We start from the raw sequence: 19079 nt of genomic DNA on the forward strand, positions 1-19079 counted from the left end.
ATTGGAAAACAGCACACTTAGAAAGTGAGAAGATTTGTTTACAAAGGTCTGGAAGCTTGGTCGGGGACATTGGGAAAGGAAGTCTTTCCAGAAGAGTGAGCTCTCTTGATCTGGTGTATTTGATTTAAGACAGTGGCCATGGAATTCAGTAGAAAACATGTGACCTGGGCAGGTAGAATCTCAGCAGCAGCACCCATTGGCCCAGGAGACCTGGCAAAGTTGCCAGTGTGGCAGTGGGCATGGGGAAGGCCTAGCCAGCCTCTCACAATGGAAATGAGTAAGAAATCATGTAACCATGTAAAAAGGAAGCACTGAAGTGAGCTTTTATCTAGGGGCATTTAGAATCACCCATGGGACTGTGTACAAGCCCTATCCTGGATGAGATTAAAGCAATTGATTTGTGATAAGAGGTTCTGGGAATCTGGATGTTTCTCAGTGATTTGAGTGTTCAGCATGGCCTTAAGGCTCACAGCACTGAGGGAGCTACATTTTTGATCATCTGGCCATGAGGGGCATGATTCTTTTCATCATGCTGGTGAGAGAGGGGATATCTGTATCTAATGTAACAGCACTGTATGTCCTAGACAGACTTCCAAAGCTGAAATTGGGAGCTCTTATGTGAAAAAGTGCTTTAAGAGAACTATACCTATTCACCTGTTGACATTCATGAGACTGCCAAGTCCCTCTCTTCCTTTTCTTATTTTGATTATTCCCACATGCTCGGCTCCACCCTACTCCCTTTCCCCCTTTACCTGTTGACAGGCAGTTTATTAACATGAGAGCCATTGATAAGTGTGTAAAGCCATGAAAGAGTAGGAAATACTGCATTACTGGCAGTTTTGCTTTGTTCCCAAAGGCTGTGCTTTTATACGTGGGGAACAGTTCTCCCACGGTACAGATCCCACAGAGGGGCCTTTTCCGGTTGTTTGATATCTCCCCAACCTGAGGATGCATCTGCAGAGAGGAATTTCTTATTTAAATAACCTTATACGTGGGTTTTCCCCCCTTGGATTACAAGTTCTTCTCATTAAAAACAAACAGTACAGAAGTGTAGAGAATAGAAAGGGAATTGCCAGTAATCCCCAAGAAATGACTACTCCAAATGGTTGGATATAGGTTCTTCAAAGTTATGTTTTATGCATGTATAAGCAGTGTTTGTATGTGCATGTATGTGTGTATGTAAATAAAAATAAATGAAATGAGAACTACAATGTTCTGAAACTTAGACTTTTTTCTAAACCATATATATTAGACAGCTGCCCACAAGAACTCCCAGATCAACTTCATTCCTATTGAGATTTAGTTTATTACCACTGTTTGATGCATTTAACCAAGACAGGGGTATCTGTAGACAAGTAGGAATTAAAAATATTCAGCCAATTCTCCTTTGCTTTTTAACGCCTGCCTTTGGCAACAGGTACATAGAGTGGTTTTGGCATAGTTTTATTGACCTCCCCTTTACATGGGCAAAGAATACCCTTGATGTGATTTTTTGTCCTGTTTGGTATCCAGGTAGCATAACTCATTATTTGAAATGTAACAGGACTGTTGAAATGAAGCACAAGAACAAAGAAGCAAGCATTATAATTGTTTTTTTAAATGCTATATTTTATAATTTTGACAACTATAAGTCTTAGACTGAGAGATGTTTTATCTTGCAGGTTTCCTATTCATTAGTTTTAATGTGCCAAGCCTTTATAATTTTTTTTTCCTCCCCCTTCCCATCCCTTTCTTTCTTTCTTCTCTTTCAGCCACAGGGAACCCTTAAGAGGAGGCAGGAAGGAGACAACTACCAATTTGCAGGCATGGCTGATAGGGGTTACCCTAATAAAGTTAAGAGGCCCTGCCTTGAAGATGTCACCCTTTCTATGGGCCCAGGTACCCATCCCAGTACCCTCTGTACAGAGATGCAGGTTCCCATGTTACCAGTGAATCCTAGCTCTGCAGTGATGGGAGTACCTAATCAGTCATTACTACTTGAGAATAATGCCATGAATGGCAGTGTCACAGGCCCACCATTTGGGGTGCCACCAACCCCAGAAATGGAGCTGAAAGAACCCTCTGCTCCTTGCTATGAGAAAAACAGCCCACCTGCTGAAGACCAGGAACTTCAAGATCTGCTGGAAGAGTTAACCAAAATTCAGGAACCTTCTTCGTCTGAATTAGATCTTGAGAATATACTGGGGAGCAAGCCAGAAGAGCCATTGGTCTTACATCCTCCCCAGGCAACCGTAGGCATGCCCCCCCAGGCAACCGTAGGCATGCCCCCCCAGGCAACTGTAGGCATGCCCCCCCAGGCAACCGTAGGCATGCCTCCCCAGGCAACCATAGGCATGCCTCCCAAGCTTCCAGTTCAGATGCCACAAATGGAGAGCGTTTGTTCCAGCAAGGCTTTTGCTTCGAGTTGCAGCCAAGTCACTGGCGTGTCAGTTCCAATCATGCCCTCCTCCACTGGGATCAGCCATTCTGTTCCTTCCACCAGTAAGCAGATGGTCTCAGTCAGTCCTTCAACAACACAGGCCAAGAACCAGGCCCAGGCCATGCTCCCTGTCACTTTGCCCCCATTACCAGTGCCGCAGTGGCATCATGCCAACCAGCTGAAAGCATTGGCAGCCAGCAAGCAGGGATCTGCTACAAAGCACCCAAGGCCCTGCATCGCCTGGTCTGGCCTGCCTCCTACAGGCATCTCCCCACCTTACCGTCCGGTGCCATCACCACACCCACCACCACCACCACTACCACCACCGCCCTTTGGCTCTCAGAGCTTCATGGGACCCTGCATATCATCCAACAGTTCCTCAGGCAGCACTGTGCAAGCCTCGCCCAGTGCCTTACTCTCCAGCATGACGTCTGGCAGCAGTGCCACTATGGGGCCCACCTTGCACTATGTTCCTGAGAAGCATCCCAGCGTGGCTGTCAATCAACAACCACAGTTTGGCCAACAGAGCTCCATTCTTGCAAACCTGGTGTCCTCTGCAATCAAAAGTCCTCAAGGACACCTGATGTCTGCTCTGCCCACCAGCAATCCAGGGCCATCCCCACCCTATCGCCCAGAGAAACTCTCCAGCCCAGGCTTGCCACAGCAGTCCTTCACTCCACAGTACTCTCTGATCAGGAGCCTCCCTCCCACCAGTACTCAGCTAAGTCAGCAGCAGCAGCAGCAGCAACAGCAGCAGCAGCAGCAGCAGCAGCAGCAGCAGCAGCAGCAACAGCAGCAAGCAAATGCCATCTTCAAGTCCATAACCAGCAATTCATCCAAAACCATGACCATGATCATGCAACAGGGGCTGACCAATTCCAGCCCAGAAGCCCCTGAACCATTTACCTTTGGCAACACCAAGCCGTTGTCCCACTTTGTTTCTGAGCCAGGCCCCCAGAAGATACCCTCCATGCCTGCCCCCTCCAGGCAGCAATCCCTGCTTCACTACTTGCAGCAGCCCACACCAGCGCAGGCCTCCTCAGCCACTGCCTCCTCCACTGCCACTGCCACCTTACAGCTGCAGCCACCACAGCCACTGCTGCCACCACCACAGCCACTGCCACCACCACCACCACCACCACATCCTGACCATTCTGCATTCCTACTGCAGCAGATGATGCAGCAATCCCAGCGCTTTCAGCGATCAGTGGCCTCAGATTCCATGCCTGCTCTGCCCAGACAGGTAAGAGGATCTCACACCTGGTGGTGTTCCTTTGTTGTGAAATAAGAACTATGTTTTATACTATTGAAACCTGGCTTTGGAGGGCAAATCCAGGCTATTGTCCTCTCTGAGGCTGGACTTGACTCTGGCAAAGTCTATGTCAGTCATCTAATTCTGCGTGGGTAAAGCAGTGTTAATGAGGCCAAGGTTATGGTTTCAGTGCCTGTTCATGTCGCCCAACTCCCCTGGGAGGAAAGCAGTACTTACAAAGCTCCCAGGAGAAGGAAAGGCAAGAGGAGGACAAGTCAGCATTGTGTAGAAATGCACTGTCTTCCCCAGCACTGGCTGTGCAGCAGAACTTGTGAGGTCTTCTTGGAATGCAAGGAAGTTTCACTGATTGCTGGTATAAGGATGAACATAAGCCTTCTAGAAATGCTTTAGCAATCACTTGCTGAACAACTTCAGTGTTCCATTCATCACTGTGTTGGACACTGAGGCAGGTGCTGAAGGAAAAAGACAGGCACTAGCAAGGTAGTTAACTCTTACTGTCTCCATTTTACAAATGAAGAAACTGAGGCTCAGAGAGTTGCAATGACTTGCCCAGAGTCACACAAATAGCGAGGGGCAGAGCAGGAACTTAAAGCCAGGAAGCTTTTTTCCAGAACCTGTGTTCTTCTTGAAATTACTTTTGATCCCTCCTGTTCCTTCATCTCCTAGTTTTTTTCATTCATTGAATACAGCTCAGTTTTCTTGGTGGTGCTCGTTACATTTCCCACTTGTCATTGCTCTGATCTTTGCCTATACTAGTTATCATCTGATGTGTAACAAATTATCCCAAAGCACCAATTTTGAACCACATACGTACATTAGCTCAGTTTTTGTGGGTCAGGAATCCTGGAACAGCTTAGCTGGGACTTCTGGCTCACTGTCTCTCGGAAGGCTGCAGTCATGCAAGACTACACAAGGAAGGATCTGCTTCCAGGCTCACTCACATGGTTGTTGGCAGGAAGTAGTTCCTTGCAGGCTATGGGGCTGAGTGTTCAGTTCCTCCCAAACTAGTTCCTTAACACATATCCTCTTCACAGAGCATCTCACCGCATGGTAGCTGGCTTCATCCAAGTGGGCAAGAGAGAGGTGCCAGCAAGTCAGAAGCCATAGTCTTTATAATAATCCAGTCTATGTTCTCTTCATTAGATGTCAGCCAGAGAGATTTTGTGAAGGATGACTACTTGGAGGCAGAGCTCAATAGAGGCCATGTCTCATGTATGCCTGCCCAGAATACTGTTAGACATGATCCTCTTTTCTATCATTTTATGCTTTCCCAAGTTTGGATCCTCTTGATTCAAAATATGAATTTATACAGTTGGCTCTTAACTAGTTTCCCCCAAAGAACCATCCACTTTTCTAAGAGTTGCCTTGCTAAAAAAATGCCCTGTTCATGTTTCCCACTTGCTCACAAGTCCCCAGAGGGTCATGGCATGGCCCCCACCAACCTTCTTAGACTTAGTGCCTATGCCTTGTACTTTGTTTCAATAACATCTTAATCCACCCTGTGTAGTCTTAGCCTTGACCCCTGCTCTTCCCCATGCCTAGCTCTCTCTTCATCCCTTTTCTCTCCTGTCCAACTCCTGCAGTTCCCTAAGGCTCAAGCACTGTGCCATCAGGAAGCATTCTCCTGACTATCCTTCATGCTTCCATTTCCCACATGGCCTCCGTCTTCTATACAGTATTCAAGGAGAAGATGTCTTTAAAGTGCTTGGTTAGGGACCTAACCCAAGGAAAGCTCCAGTGAGGAACTGACCTCCTATTCAAGGATGACCATGGCAGCCCCCTAGAGATAGATAATTTTTTCATCCAGGTCTCATGGAGCCTAACCAAGCAGAGTGCTTGACACCAGGGAATTAATCATTCCATTTATGTACACAGAAGACAGAGCTCCCAGGGGGGTGGCCATAGTAAGCAGCAAGAGGAGTGACTCAGCAGGCAAGACCGGGCAGGCCACCTGGGGACTCAGGCCTCTGTCTCCAGTTGAGGAACACTGTGGTTTGGTTTCATGATAGTGCTGTTGCTATCTGTTTGCATGGACTTCTGCAGCTATCTTGGTGGAGCAGTGGCATCGACTCTGGAATTCTCAGTAGTAAGCATGGCCCTTATCCTAGAGGTATTTCACCATCTAACATTTTGAGCCATTGTTGTTTTGTTTTGTCTGCAATTGAGTACATTCATAGGCTTGGTGCATTGTTCCAGAGCCAGATCACCTGGAATCATGGAAATCACGTCCAATCAGTTACTCAGATGGGACTGGAGAATGTTTTCAGGAGAAAGACCAAGCGGCCATGCTCTCTAAGACTAGAAGCCAAAAGGGGCTCGGAGACCTCTGACAGCAGAGAGAGTCTGTGCTCCCTACATGACATACTGTCAGGAGAATTACCTTCCCAGACAGTGTCAGGCTGTACTCAAGGACTAGACATGGGACTCAGTGATTCATTTGCCTTTTCTCATTTGAATCCTCAGAGGTAACCCACAGTCACTCAGCAAGTCAAACAACACAGAGTCTGGATACAGAGCCCACATTCATACTTCTGTGCATGAGGCATTGCCTCTGGAACTTTCTGTTCCTACCTTCACTTCTTACCTGTTTCCTCTTCTACAAAATGGTGTGATGAGAGGTCATTTGAGAATTAAATGTTTAGAAATCTGAAGTACTTTGGAAAGGGCTTGGCAAAAAGGTTTTTTAACCACTATGACTTTTAACTCTTGACCTTGAACCCCCAGATCTGTTTTTCTGGGGCTAAGGTATGAATCTCAAACCAGGAACTTTGTCGGGACAGAATGTGAAAAGCACTTTTCTCCAGCTTTGTGTCTGCCATGAGGCTGTCAAGAGTTGCAGGACCTTCCTGTTCTAGGCCCTGCCCCCACCCCCCCACTCCCACCCCCACAAGAAACCCAGGGCTGGAAGAAAAAGGAAAGAGCCATGTTCACTTTGCTGCTTTGTTTGTTCCTGAGTTGTCTCTACTCTTGCCCCAACTCTCCTTAGCACACCAATTTCTACATGGCTCTCTTTCAGCCAGAATGCCACAAGCAGCCCCCTGTTCCCTCTTTTCCTTCTCTTGATTTTACCCAGTAACTTTAAGGTCTACAAACTCAGCTTTACATGACATTTGTTAGATTGGGGCACTTTTCCTGAGTTACAATGGAGATATGTTTGAATCTCAATCTTAGCTTTTCTACCCACCCCCACCACCATACGAGGGATTGAAACCAAGGGCATTGAACTTAGGGGCAGTTTACTACTGAGCTAATCCCCAGCCCTCACTAGTTACTGAGGGTCTCACTGAGTTGTGGAGGCTGAACTCAAACTTGCAATTCTCCTGCCTCAGCCTCCCATTTCACTGGGATTATGGGTGTGCATCACTGTGCCCAGGTGGATCGTATTTTTTTAAAGGAACAGTTTCTAAGTGTGAGGTGAGAAACAAACTCTACAGTAATCAGAAAAGCAAAATTCAGTTGTTTATAGGATCTCATTCTTATTTGCAGGCTAGTATTTCTCAACTTGGGGGATTTCACTTTACTTGTTGAAATAATGATTGAGTTTCACTGAACCATTCACTTCCATGTCAGGTAAAAGGCAAATGCTTGTCTGACTTCAGGAAAGCAGTTCAGTGTGGCAGGTTAAACAAGGGCAGTGGATGCAGACAGAAGTAGTTTCCAGTCTGGTTGTAGACAGTGAGCAATGTTCCTGAGCCTCAGCAGCAAATGGGGAAAAAAACAGTCTCTAACACATAGGTGTTGAGAAGATAAAGAAGATGAAATTAGGGACTGGGGCTATAGCTCAGTTGGTAGAGTGCTTTCCTTGCATGCACAAGGCCTTGGGTTCAATCCCTAGCACCACAAAAAAAGAAGATGAAATTACTCAGGCACACACTTAGGCAGGACCAGTGTAGGCTTGTGGCCTTAGATCTAAAGCCCCTGTGGCCAATGACAGTCTAGTGGAGACCATTTGATACTTGATCATGGTAATATGGTGTAAATCCCAAATACACAACCCTCCAGTGGAATCTGGAGAAACATTTTATTATTTTTGCAGATAAGCATTCATATTGAAGTCCAGGTCAAATATTGCCCAAAGTAAAATTTGTGACCAGATTTACAAACATAAAATTTAACTTTCAAAGCATCTTGAAAGTTGAAATTACAGTAAGAGATATGGACCTGGAATTACTGAGAGAAGGATTTTTAAATCTCTCTCATGACACACTCAGAGTGAGTTTGTTCTACTCCAATACTATATCTGGCCCACCTTACCCTCAGACTGGGTGACATATCTGTTTTTAATCAAAGTGAGGTAAAATGAATTTTGTCCCCATGATTTGATACCCCTTCAACCTGAAAACTGTAAGAGATTCTTGAGTGTGTTGCAAAAATCAAGGTTAGGATTTAGTTCATTGGCTACTGGAGAATAGAACTTTCATTTACTTAAACAGGAAAACAAGATCTTCAAAGAGATGGAAGTTGCAGTGCACGAGAGCAGGGATAGCAGGATAGCAGGATAGCAGGAGGCTGCCTCCAGCCAGAGGTCCTCAGTGCACGTGCTTTGGAGCCCTGCTCAGATCTGCAGGGCTGCAAGTGAGGCTTCATGGGGAGGAGGGATGTGGATGGTGGCCAGTTGGAATAAGAACAAAAAATCCTGGAATCCGATCCTTGAGGCAGGCCGCGAGGCACAGGGGGAAGAGGGCAGCTGCAGAGAAGTAGACCAAAAGGCACATGATGTTGTTTTGACAAATCCTGAGAGGAGAGAGAGAGGTGAATCCAGCCTGCCTTGGAGAAGCCTGAATTAAGCTCCTACTGGGTCTGCTCTGTTTTCTGTCTTTGACAAGAAGGGTCATATCTCCTTAGCTCAGGCAGCAGTGAGTGCTCAACGTTTGGGAAGGCAGTGATCTCACCGTCTGCCCTCCCTGAGGGGCTGTGTCTATGGTGGGGTCCAGGCAGCTTCATCTGAGGTAAGATCTTGGGGAAATCCCTCACAACCCTCACCAATGGGCCTGTCTGAGCCCTGGCACACCTAGTCCTCTGAAGCCCAACACTCCCAGCACTAAGGCCTGAAGACACTGAGACCTTTGCCTTGGGGCCCCCAGCAGATCTTGAGGCTGGGCTCAAGGCCAAGTTCTCCCTCCTAGCACAAATAGCTGAGGCACTAGGACCCATGTGGATGATGAGTGACAGATGTGACCCCAGTATGACTTTAGGTGGGCAGAAGGAAGGGATAAGGATTCAACCACAGCTGCTTACAGCAGGCTGGGGTCATCTGCCACTTGAAGACCCTGATATGTTCCTTGGAGTTTGACAAATCCCACAATCTGGTCCTGCTTTGTAAACTAACTGTGTGTCCTCTGACCTGGTTATTTTTGAGCTTGAAAGGGACAGCAGGAGGTAGAATACAGTTGGCTGTCCATATCTGTGCTTTCTCTAGTCCCAGATTCAACTAACTCTGGATCAAAAATCCTTTTTAAATGTGTATCTATATTGAACATGTACAAACTTTTTATTTATTCTTTTTCATCATTCCCCAAACAATACAATGTAAGTATTTGCATAGCATTCACATTGTGTTGCTAGTATAATTTATCTGGAGATTATTCGAAGTAAGGGCTGTCACCATCCGCAGATTTAGGGATCTGAGGGAAATCCTGAAACTAACTCTCCATGGAAATGGAGAGAGATCTGTACTTATTATGGTTAAAGCATTCCACCTTCTACCCCCAAGGAAAGTTTCTCCTTTGTCCTAAGGAGTTGAAACACTTTGAATTGTATTTAATTTCGTTATTTTGCCCACAATGGCAAACACTGCTTTTTCTTGTTTTATTGTGTTGTAGGATTTTTAATTTGATGCCATCCCATTTATTAATTCTTGATTTTATTTCTTGAATTTTAGGGATTTTAAAGGAAGTTAGTGTCTGTGCCAATAAGTTGGAGTATTGGTTGGTCCTGTGTTTTCTTCTAGCAATTGCTAAGCTTCTGGTCTAATTCCTAGGTCTTTAATCCACTTTGAGTTATCTTTTGTGCAGGGTGAGAGATAATAGCCTAGTTTCATTCTTGTACACATGGATAGCTGGTTTTCCAGAGTGTATTTTTGTTTGTTTCTTGTGGATGAGGACTCATCATGAATGAAGGTTTCTCCCCATCCAAAATACTGAGGTTGTTGAAAGCAGAAAAACAAGGAGATCCAAAGAGATCACCCCATCCTACGTGCAATCCCACCTCTGCAGCTTTCCTGAAACTCCGTTGACTCCTGAATCCCATTTGAATAACAGTTTCTAAGATAGTGAGAGGACTATAGGCCCCTGTCTGTCTGTTTCTTCAGTGCTTTGTTCCTTCATCCCATATTAGGCAAGTTTCACTCACAGATGAAAGGCCCAGAGTTTCAGTTGTGCAAGATGAAAAGTTCTGCAGATGGACACTGATGATGGTTGCACAACATTGTGAAAGAACTTGATGCCACTGAATTATACACTTAAAAGATCAAAATGGTCAGTTTTATGCTACATACAGTCTTGCACCATAAAATGATGTTTCTGTCAACAACAGACTGAATATATAAAAGTGCTCTTATAAGGTTATAATGGAACCAAAAAATTACTCTCACCATAGCAGTCATAGTGTAACACATTGAATTGTTTGCAGTGATGCTGCTGTTAAAAAAAAAAAAAAAAACTGGTCATATCAAAGAATAGCACATACAATGAATAATAATAAATAACTATATTGCTGGTTTAAGCATATAGTATACTGGTACTTTTTAATCTTTATTTTTGACTGTACTCCTTCTGCTTATAAACAAAATCACTTACTGTTGAAACAATGTGCAGTGTCATGTCATCAGTAATCTCATACTTTTTTATGTCTACCAAGTCTATTGATTGTATCAGGAGGCCATGAGGAGCCAGTCATGGTAATGTACCCCTATAGCTCAGAAACTCAGGAGACAAAGGCAGGAGGATCAAAAGTTCAAGGCCAGTCTCAGCAACTTAGTGAGATCCTGTGTTAAAAAATAAAAGGACTGGGTATATTGCTTAGTGGTAAAGCACCTCTGGGTTCAATCCCTAGTACCAAAAAATTTAAAACAGGCCACATGAGTAGTTGACCTGTGCCATCTAGGTTTCTGTAAGTGTATTCTAGGACAATTCCTACCAAGACAAAATCACCTAGCAACACATTTCTCAGGATGTGTCTCATTAAGTGACACCTGACTGGGTGCCTTACCAAAACAAAAAGAAAAAAAACCTGCAGTTTTAAAACACTTGCTAATATTTCCATTTCCAGTAAATTAGTGTGCATTATAAAGTGGCAGGGCAGCAAGCTCAGCTGCCTGTTTTTCATTTTGGGGAGGAGCAGAATTGATTGCATGTCCACTTGTCATTTTGTGTGGTCCATTGGGTTTTCTGCATGTCTTAGTGAGGTGCATTGAGGTTAAACACACAGGATAGAGTCACCTGGCATAGTCAGTGCTTAGAAATAACTTTTCTGACAAATTAAACAAAATGACTGTCATTCTCTAGGCATTTTGGAGAAATGAAAACATGTTGGGTGGAGGGACAAAGAAATGGCTGTAAATGGGGATGGGTATCATCTCTGCTTTTGAATGGGATAAGAAACCCCACTTGCTTCAATGGCCCTCTGGTTTATCCACAAGTCTGGAAACACCAGGATGACTCACAGCTTGCTGAGTAATACAGGAGTCAACAAAATGATGCTTTTCTGTGCAAACTGTCCCTCTGGAATAAGTACTGGTACTTGGAACAGAGTGCTGGAAAATGTTAAGTCTCTCAGCCATGTGACAGCCAGCTCTTAAGGGCTATGACACTGGCATATAAGTAGAAAGTGAGAACCCTGACCAAATGACTTGGGGAAAGTTGTATACCTGGTTTTTATGTCACTACTCACACCCAAGCTCACAAGGCCTTTGCTTTCTGCCTCTCAGGGTTTGGTGACGTGAACTTCTTAACTGGTTGTGTCTTATCTGCTACCCCACTTGGTAGTAAGTTCCTCAGTCACAGGAAGATGTCTTACTAACTCTGTAAATGTGAGCTGAAGGACCCTTTGAATGAATGAGCAGAAAAATGTAGGGGTGAATGAATGAGTTCCAGCCTTTATAGAATGTTAGGTTCTGGAGACTTTTGCATGTTTAAGGGTAACTATCCATAGAAACTGTGTCTTCACAGCTTAGGAGCCTAATGAACCTGTGTAGTCTCAAGCTGAGGAGAAGGGAGAAGTTGGCCTCTAAATGTAGGGCCACTGCCTATAGTGTGATTTCTTTTTCTGGTCCAGTTGGGTTTCTTGTCATTCTACAGCAAGTGTGCAATGTCTAAATACATGTATTTCTTCAACTTCCAAAAAATGCAGAGCTTTATACTTCCAGTGATAATTTGTACTGGGGGTTCTATTGTTGTGGTTGCTGCTTCTGCTGCTGCTGTCATCATTTAATACAATTTACAAGGAACAAACAAGACTTCTGGCTGCTGTTTCACATACCACAATGACAGCCACACATGATAAGAAAAAAAAAAGCTAGCTTAGAAATTCAGACCATTCAATTTCATTGCTTTTTCCAAGTTAAGATTTGTTCATAACACTCTTAGGCAGCACTTACACTCATTCAATTGCAGTCAGTCATGTGAGCAGTGAGTGGTCTATACTTACAGTGTGTTGATAACTCTGCTATTTCTTTTTGACTAGCAAAGGATCAAGTGGGCATGTTTTGAAGGCTGTTCATCATATATTACACTTAAAATGTAACTTATAAGAACACTTGACTGCATTTGAATTAAGCTCCATTACCTTTCCATTGCTATAACAAAGTACTGAGATAATCAAGTTAAAAGGAGAAAAGTTTCCTGTTGGCTCTGTTGCTTTTGTGCTTGTGGCAAGGCAGAACACCATAGGGGTGCCATGTTACCTCATGGCAGCTGGGAAGAAGAAGAAGCTAGGATCCCAATATCCCCTTCAAGGATATACCCCCAATGACCTCATTTCCTCCCACAAGGCCCTACCTCCTAAAAGTTTTGTCACCTGCCAATAGACTGGTTACCAAGCCTATAACACATGGGCCTTTGGGGGTGCATTGAATTTCCAAATTATAGCAAGCTCCCACAACTGTTTTGAAAATTTATTATTTTATTTTCTTAGTTTGTGAGTACAGATCCTACTTTACTTATGGAGATTCTCTCTTTTGGGTTTTGTTTTTAGCATTTTGACAGTTATATTGGTAGTTTCTTCGATTTTCTTTATTAGTTTTGATGTAGAAGAGTTTTCTTTAGCAGAACAATTACATCACAAGGAGATTCCCTCCCACATGACTCTACCTAGAAAGGTCTCCTGATTTCTTTTATTATTCTATTAGTAACTATAGTTCAAGATTGATACAGATCAAAGAAGCAGAATGAGGTTGAAAGAGCAGCCTCTGGCAATAGCCTTGGCAATGTCAATTCCTTCTGAATTCATGGGGATCTGTTCTGCCTGCCTCTTTCCTCAGAAGCTGCTGAGAAGTACTTCTTTTCCAAACCCAGGGGTTACCCCACACTGCAGAAGGCAAGATTATAGCCAGGGACTCATCTGTTGAAAGACTATATTAGTCTGCTTTTGAAATAATGTCTTAGCCTTAGGAATTTACAAGGTTCTACCAAGGCCCTGCTACAAGCAATAAATCTTTTTGTGACTTGTCAGAGGTAGATTGACATTCAATTTAGATTTTAGCATCTTGCTCTGAGCCTCATTTTTTTTAAAGAATTGCATGATCTTGAGGTTGGTCAACATTCTAGTCCTATATGCCTATCAAGTCTTAAAAGCACTTCACAGATTTGAAGATAACTCTAATATTCCTACTGAGTCTCTATTCCCACCCAATTTTTTGCCCATATCCTTACTTCCTGCTTCTGAACTGTGCCCAGGGCATTGAGATGAAGCCCTCTGGGTGAGCAAGGCTCTACTGGATGGACCAAAAGTTCTCCAGATGCATTTGGCCCAGTGGAGAAGAGAGCAAGAGGTTCTCTTCCCATTTTCCAAACATTCTGCTTTGTTCCTGCCCTCCTATGATCCACTTACAAGGGTGATAGCCACATCCCCCATCTGCCCTGCCTAAGCCCATTGTTCATGCCAACTCCAATTCATAACTACCCCCCACTGAGGTTTATAAGCATTCTCTGTAGTCCTATACATCATTTGTTTCTATTTCTTATCATCCTATACACAAAATTTTTGATATAATATTGGACTACAGAGAAAAAGAATGAGCCAACCCTCACAATTGTTTTTAGAACCATCAACATCCTACTCAGCAACACCTTTTACAGGCTTTTAGGTTTTTTGTTTAGTTATTACCTCTGAAATCAAATCTTGACTTTCTGGTGTATCCTAAGACTTTTCAAAGGATTTTAAAAATTCAGGAGCTTGGTGCCAATAATTGCTTTTAGGAGCTAGCACTGCCTATTTTCTATATATGAATTTCAGTTTGAATCATCAATTATTTTCTTCATAGAAACCCACAAAGTACATTCATGTTTGTGTCGAAATTGAATATGATCCAGACATTCTTAATGTTAAGCTAAACTATTTCTTCTAAAATGTGTATCACATTCAACTAATGCATAATTAAGAGCTTGAATGCCACACTTTAGATCTGAATGAAAAGCCTAAGATTGCAATATTTGATCTGTACTAGATGGGTTTGCTAGAGCACGCTGGACAATTCAAGTATATTAGTTTTGTCTTTAGGTGGCCTGGTCTATGGATTAAGAAACATGACTCAGGGCTCAGCAGAGTTAAACAGTCCCAAGCTTCATCATTAGAAATGAAGTTTGCTCTAATGTGAGGCTAAAGGCATAGTGCAGAGATCATGAACTCAGAGGTCTGTGGGGCCAGGCTAGATTCTTTATCAGTTAGAATGTATTCAGTTGCCCGTAGCAGACAACCCAGTTCATAGCAGAAAACCCAGTTCACACTGGGTTGAATAAAGGGTGCTTACTAACCCCAGGAAAGTGAAAGTCTAGCAGTTGGACAGACTTCAGGGTTCAGCTCAGCAGTCACCAGAAGCTGTTTCTTTCTGGCTAGCTCTGCCTTACATAGCATGGGCTTCATCCTGTAGCTGGCTCCCCCTTGTGGGCACATGATAATAGCCAACAATTCCTGTCCCCATTCAGAAAGCAGGCGTTGCTTCTAGTCTCTCTGCTGGAAGAGCAAAGGAGGCTTCTTTCCCAGAAGTCTCTGGGGACTTCTGAGCTTACTAACCTGCACTGATCACATACTTACTGTGCTCAAATTCATGTCAGTGATGCTAAGTGCCCATCTCTAGGACCTAAAGTAAAGGCAGGTCAACCAAAGCGTATAGGTGGCATAGGACAAGTAAGGCTACCTGAATGAAAATGGGGGGAAGTCATCAAGAGAATAATTCAGTGTTGGCCAGACCACCAACAGTATTCACCACTGCAGGTATATCCTCGCTCCTCCCCATCCATACACTCTCTCTTCCTTGCACATACCTCCCAAAACTCTCTCTCTCCCCTATAGAAATCCTATTTACTCTTCTCTGAAGAGCTCCAGCTCCAAACTTGAAACCCTGAGAGATACACCATCCTCACAATTGGGTCACTATGTGGCTCTCTCTTCACCTTCAGTGACTCCCTGGTCATTGTACTTACCTGGGCAGAGAAAGAGCAGGAGTACAGAAAAAAGAAAGAAAGAAAGAAAGAAAGAAAGAAAGGAAGGAAGGAAGGAAGGAAGGAAGGAAGGAAGGAAGGAAGGAAGGAAGGAAGGAAACCTTCCAATTTGGAAAGGGGGGATTGAAAAGCAACAGAGAGTGGTCACCAATCCATTGTCCATGTCATATTCTGCCACACAGGGGTGGCAGGGAGTCACGTGATTCTTGCTTCTTTGAGACCCAGTCTTCTGTTCTGTATAATGAGAGGGCTGGAGGAAATCACATTATGTCACATTGGAATATGTTCCAGAGAACTTGTTTAAATGCACATTACTGGGTTCCGCCCCCAGAGTTTCTGATTCCATAGGTTCTGCAGGGGTCCTGGGAATTTCTGACAGGTTTCTAAGGGGTGCTGCTGCCACTGCTCCAAGGTCCCCCTCTTTGAGAACCTCTGATGCAGATCATCCCTATTCTTTCTTCAAATTCTGTCATTTAGGTCTCGGAGATCTAACACTGACTTAGAACACAATATTTTATAAATGGGACACACCCAACTCTACCTTGTGAATAGCTGCAGACAACTTGGAGTTCTTGCTTTAGTTTATAATCTAATTTTGACAAGTGGGGCTGAAAATGAAGGATACCTTAGGAATTCAGGAAGGTGAACTCCCAAAACTCTCCCAACACCACAGGGCCTGAAGAGCTTATCTAGATAAATCCCACATTTTCCCTCTGGGGAAATGGGATTCCAACAGTTATTACCTAGAGGCCAAGGAAGAAACTAGGCTTTATAGCTTGCTGCTCCACAAATAGGTAGGAAAATAGGTCTCATTCCAAGGTAGCCTTGAAGGAAGGCAAAAGGTAGAGCAAGGTCTTAGAGGAGTGCTAAGTGCTAGAAGGAGGGAGGTAAGGCCCACCAAGGTTGAGATAGTCTTGATTTAAAGAGAGACAATGAAGGCCATGTTGTGACTTAAAAACGTTACTGTGTGGCACTAATTCCTGCAAGTTGGTAAGGGTGGGGGCCCTTTTGCTGATACAGAAATACTAAGAGTGAAATTATTAGGAAAATAGGTTTTATTCCAAGCCAGCTTTAAGATAGAAAACTGGTAGAAGACTGAGCTAATGGTTTCAGAGGAGTCAGATGGCAAAGTGAGACAAAAGGCAGGAGACATATATATGTTCACACACAAACACACATATGCACAGATTTTTTTAGTCTGTTCTAGACAGTCTGCTGGAGGGAACAGCCTTCTCCCAGGTCAGGTGGCTGCCTCTGAGCCTTTACTTGCAGCAGGAGGAAACTGCCTAGTTTTAGAGGGGCTCCTACATTCAGTCTGTTTCACTGTGGAATGACTGGCCCCAAGTAACAGCCTGAGTCTCCTGACTTCTGGCTCAGAGTCAGGTTCATGTGTTCTGAAACTAGACTGCATCTGCAGACAACTTTAAATCTGGGAATAGGATATAAATTGATACTCTTTACAGTTAATCACCAGTTGCTGTCTATATAAAACCTGTGCTGTATATATAAAATTTTATTATTAAATCAAATCAAACTAAAAATTTTGAATAATTTCTTTAGTGATGGTAGATAATAAACTCCACAACCTAAGTAAAAGTATATCCCATATATGTTGACTTTGAAGGCTGAACCTAAGTTTATTGTAACTGATGGATCCCATTGTCACTAGATACTCAATATATTAGAAAAGTCTGTTTTCTCAGGCATAGTGGCAGGTTATACATGAGCCTGCCTTTTGGTTCCCAGAGCTAGCCCTTCCTCCCTCATGAAGAATAGAGAGTTGCATGATCGGAGACCAAAACCTTCTCTACAGAGTAGAGTCTGCAACTCAGCCAGTGTAGATACTCAGAGGACTCCCCTAAACCCCTCTTCTCCAGAACTCTGGGAGAGTGGGCTTCTTATGAGATATGGATGGAATCACATGACTTGAATTGTCCTTTTTTAAACAACCAATTTATGATTGAAATGAGGAAGGAGAATAACAGAAAAGGATATATATATCTTTAGAAACCATAATAGAACTTAGAAATCAACTTAGTTAGCTGTGAGTCAAGTGCTTAAGGGAGGAGACAGATGAGCTCTCCTTGTGTGCTCATTGTCAGTTCAGGCTGCTATAATGGAATTCCAAAGACGGTGGCTTCAAAACAACAAAAAATTGTTTCTCACAGTACTGGAAGCTGGAAGTGCCATGTGTCCTCATATGATAGAAGGGATAAACAGACTCCCTAAGCCTCTTTTATCAGGACACTAGTTCTCATTCATATGAGTTCTACCCTCATACCTAATCACTTCCAAAAGACCCCACCTCCTAATAACATCACATAGGACATTCAGTTTCTTATTTTTTAATGTTTCAAATATTTTAACTGATGCATAAAATTGCACATATTAATGGAGTACTATGTAATGTTTCAGCACATGTAGACATTGTGCAATGTTTAAATCAGGTTTATTTATGTATATATTTATATAAATCAGGTTGTTTACATATTTATCTCTATAAAATTTATCATTTTTATGGTGAAAACTCAATCCTTTTTAGCTTTTTGAAAATTATTTGCATTATTATTACCTCTAGTCATCATACTGTGCAATAGCACACCAGAGCTTCTTGATCTTCTCTAACTGTAAATTAATGCCATTGATCAACCTCTTCCCACCCTTCCACTTTCCACATACTGTAGTAACTACTATTCTACTCCCAACTTCTATGGGATTAACTTTTTTAGATTCCACATACAAGCGAGACTATGTGATAACTGTGCCTGGCTTATATCACTTAACATAATGATCTCCAATCCCATCCATGTTGCTGCAAATTCTAGCATCTCATTCTTTTTATATGACTGAATGGTGTATATGTACCACATTGTGAATATGTACCACATTTTCTTTGTCCACTCATCCAGTAGTGAACGTGGGTTATTTCCACTTATTGGTCATTGTGCATAGTGCAGCAATGAACATGGGAGTATAGATGTATCTTCAACCTAATGATTTCATTTCCTTTGGATATAAACCCTATTATGGAATTGCCAGATCATATGGTAGTTCTATTTTCAATTTTTTGAGGAACTGTAATCTGTGTTCTGTATTGGCTGTTCTAATTTACATTTGCACCCACAGTGTACAAGAGTTCCCTTTTCTCCACATCTTTGCCAGTTAGTTATCTTTAGTCTCTTTGATAAGAGCCATTCTGGGGTAAGATGCCATCCCCAACTTTGGTATTTCATATCTCTTATGATTAATGATGTTTAACATTTTTCATATACTTGTCATTTTTATGTCTTCTTTTGAGAAATGTCTATATCTTTTGCTCCTTTTAGGTTTTTTTTGGTTTTTGAGTTTTTGAAATTCCTGGTATATTCTGGATATCAACCCCTTGTCAGATATAGTTTACAAATATTTTCTCCCATTCTGTACATTGACACTTCACTGGACATTTTTGTTTGTTTGTTTTAGTTGTTTTGTTTTGTTTTTGTTTTTGCTTTCAGAATCAGGGATCGAATCCAGAGACACTTTACTACAGAGCCACATTTCAAGCCATGTTATATATATATATATATTTTTTTTTTTTTTGATTTTTTGAGATGATAGGTTCTCAGTGAGTTGCTCAGGGCCTCGCTAAGTTGCTGAGGCTGGCTTTGAACTTGGGATCCTCCTGCCTCAGCCTCCTGAGCCACTGGGATCACAGGCATGCACTACCGCACGCAGTGACACTTTACTGTGT

The 19079-nt window shown here is 42.9% G+C and overlaps 1 protein-coding gene across 2 annotated transcripts in view; it reads left to right on the forward strand.

Annotated features, from left to right (window-relative positions):
- Mamld1 (mastermind like domain containing 1) overlaps positions 1-19079 on the forward strand; it is a 100855-nt gene that overhangs the window by 65093 nt on the left and 16683 nt on the right. For both annotated transcript variants that reach the window (XM_077106754.1, XM_077106755.1), the window contains exon 3: positions 1752-3662. In XM_077106754.1, the coding sequence (XP_076962869.1) occupies positions 1752-3662 (1911 nt within the window). The remainder of the gene's footprint in view (positions 1-1751; positions 3663-19079) is intronic.

The sequence above is a fragment of the Callospermophilus lateralis genome, chromosome X (assembly GCF_048772815.1).
Source record: "Callospermophilus lateralis isolate mCalLat2 chromosome X, mCalLat2.hap1, whole genome shotgun sequence".
NCBI classification, from domain to species: domain Eukaryota; kingdom Metazoa; phylum Chordata; class Mammalia; order Rodentia; family Sciuridae; genus Callospermophilus; species Callospermophilus lateralis.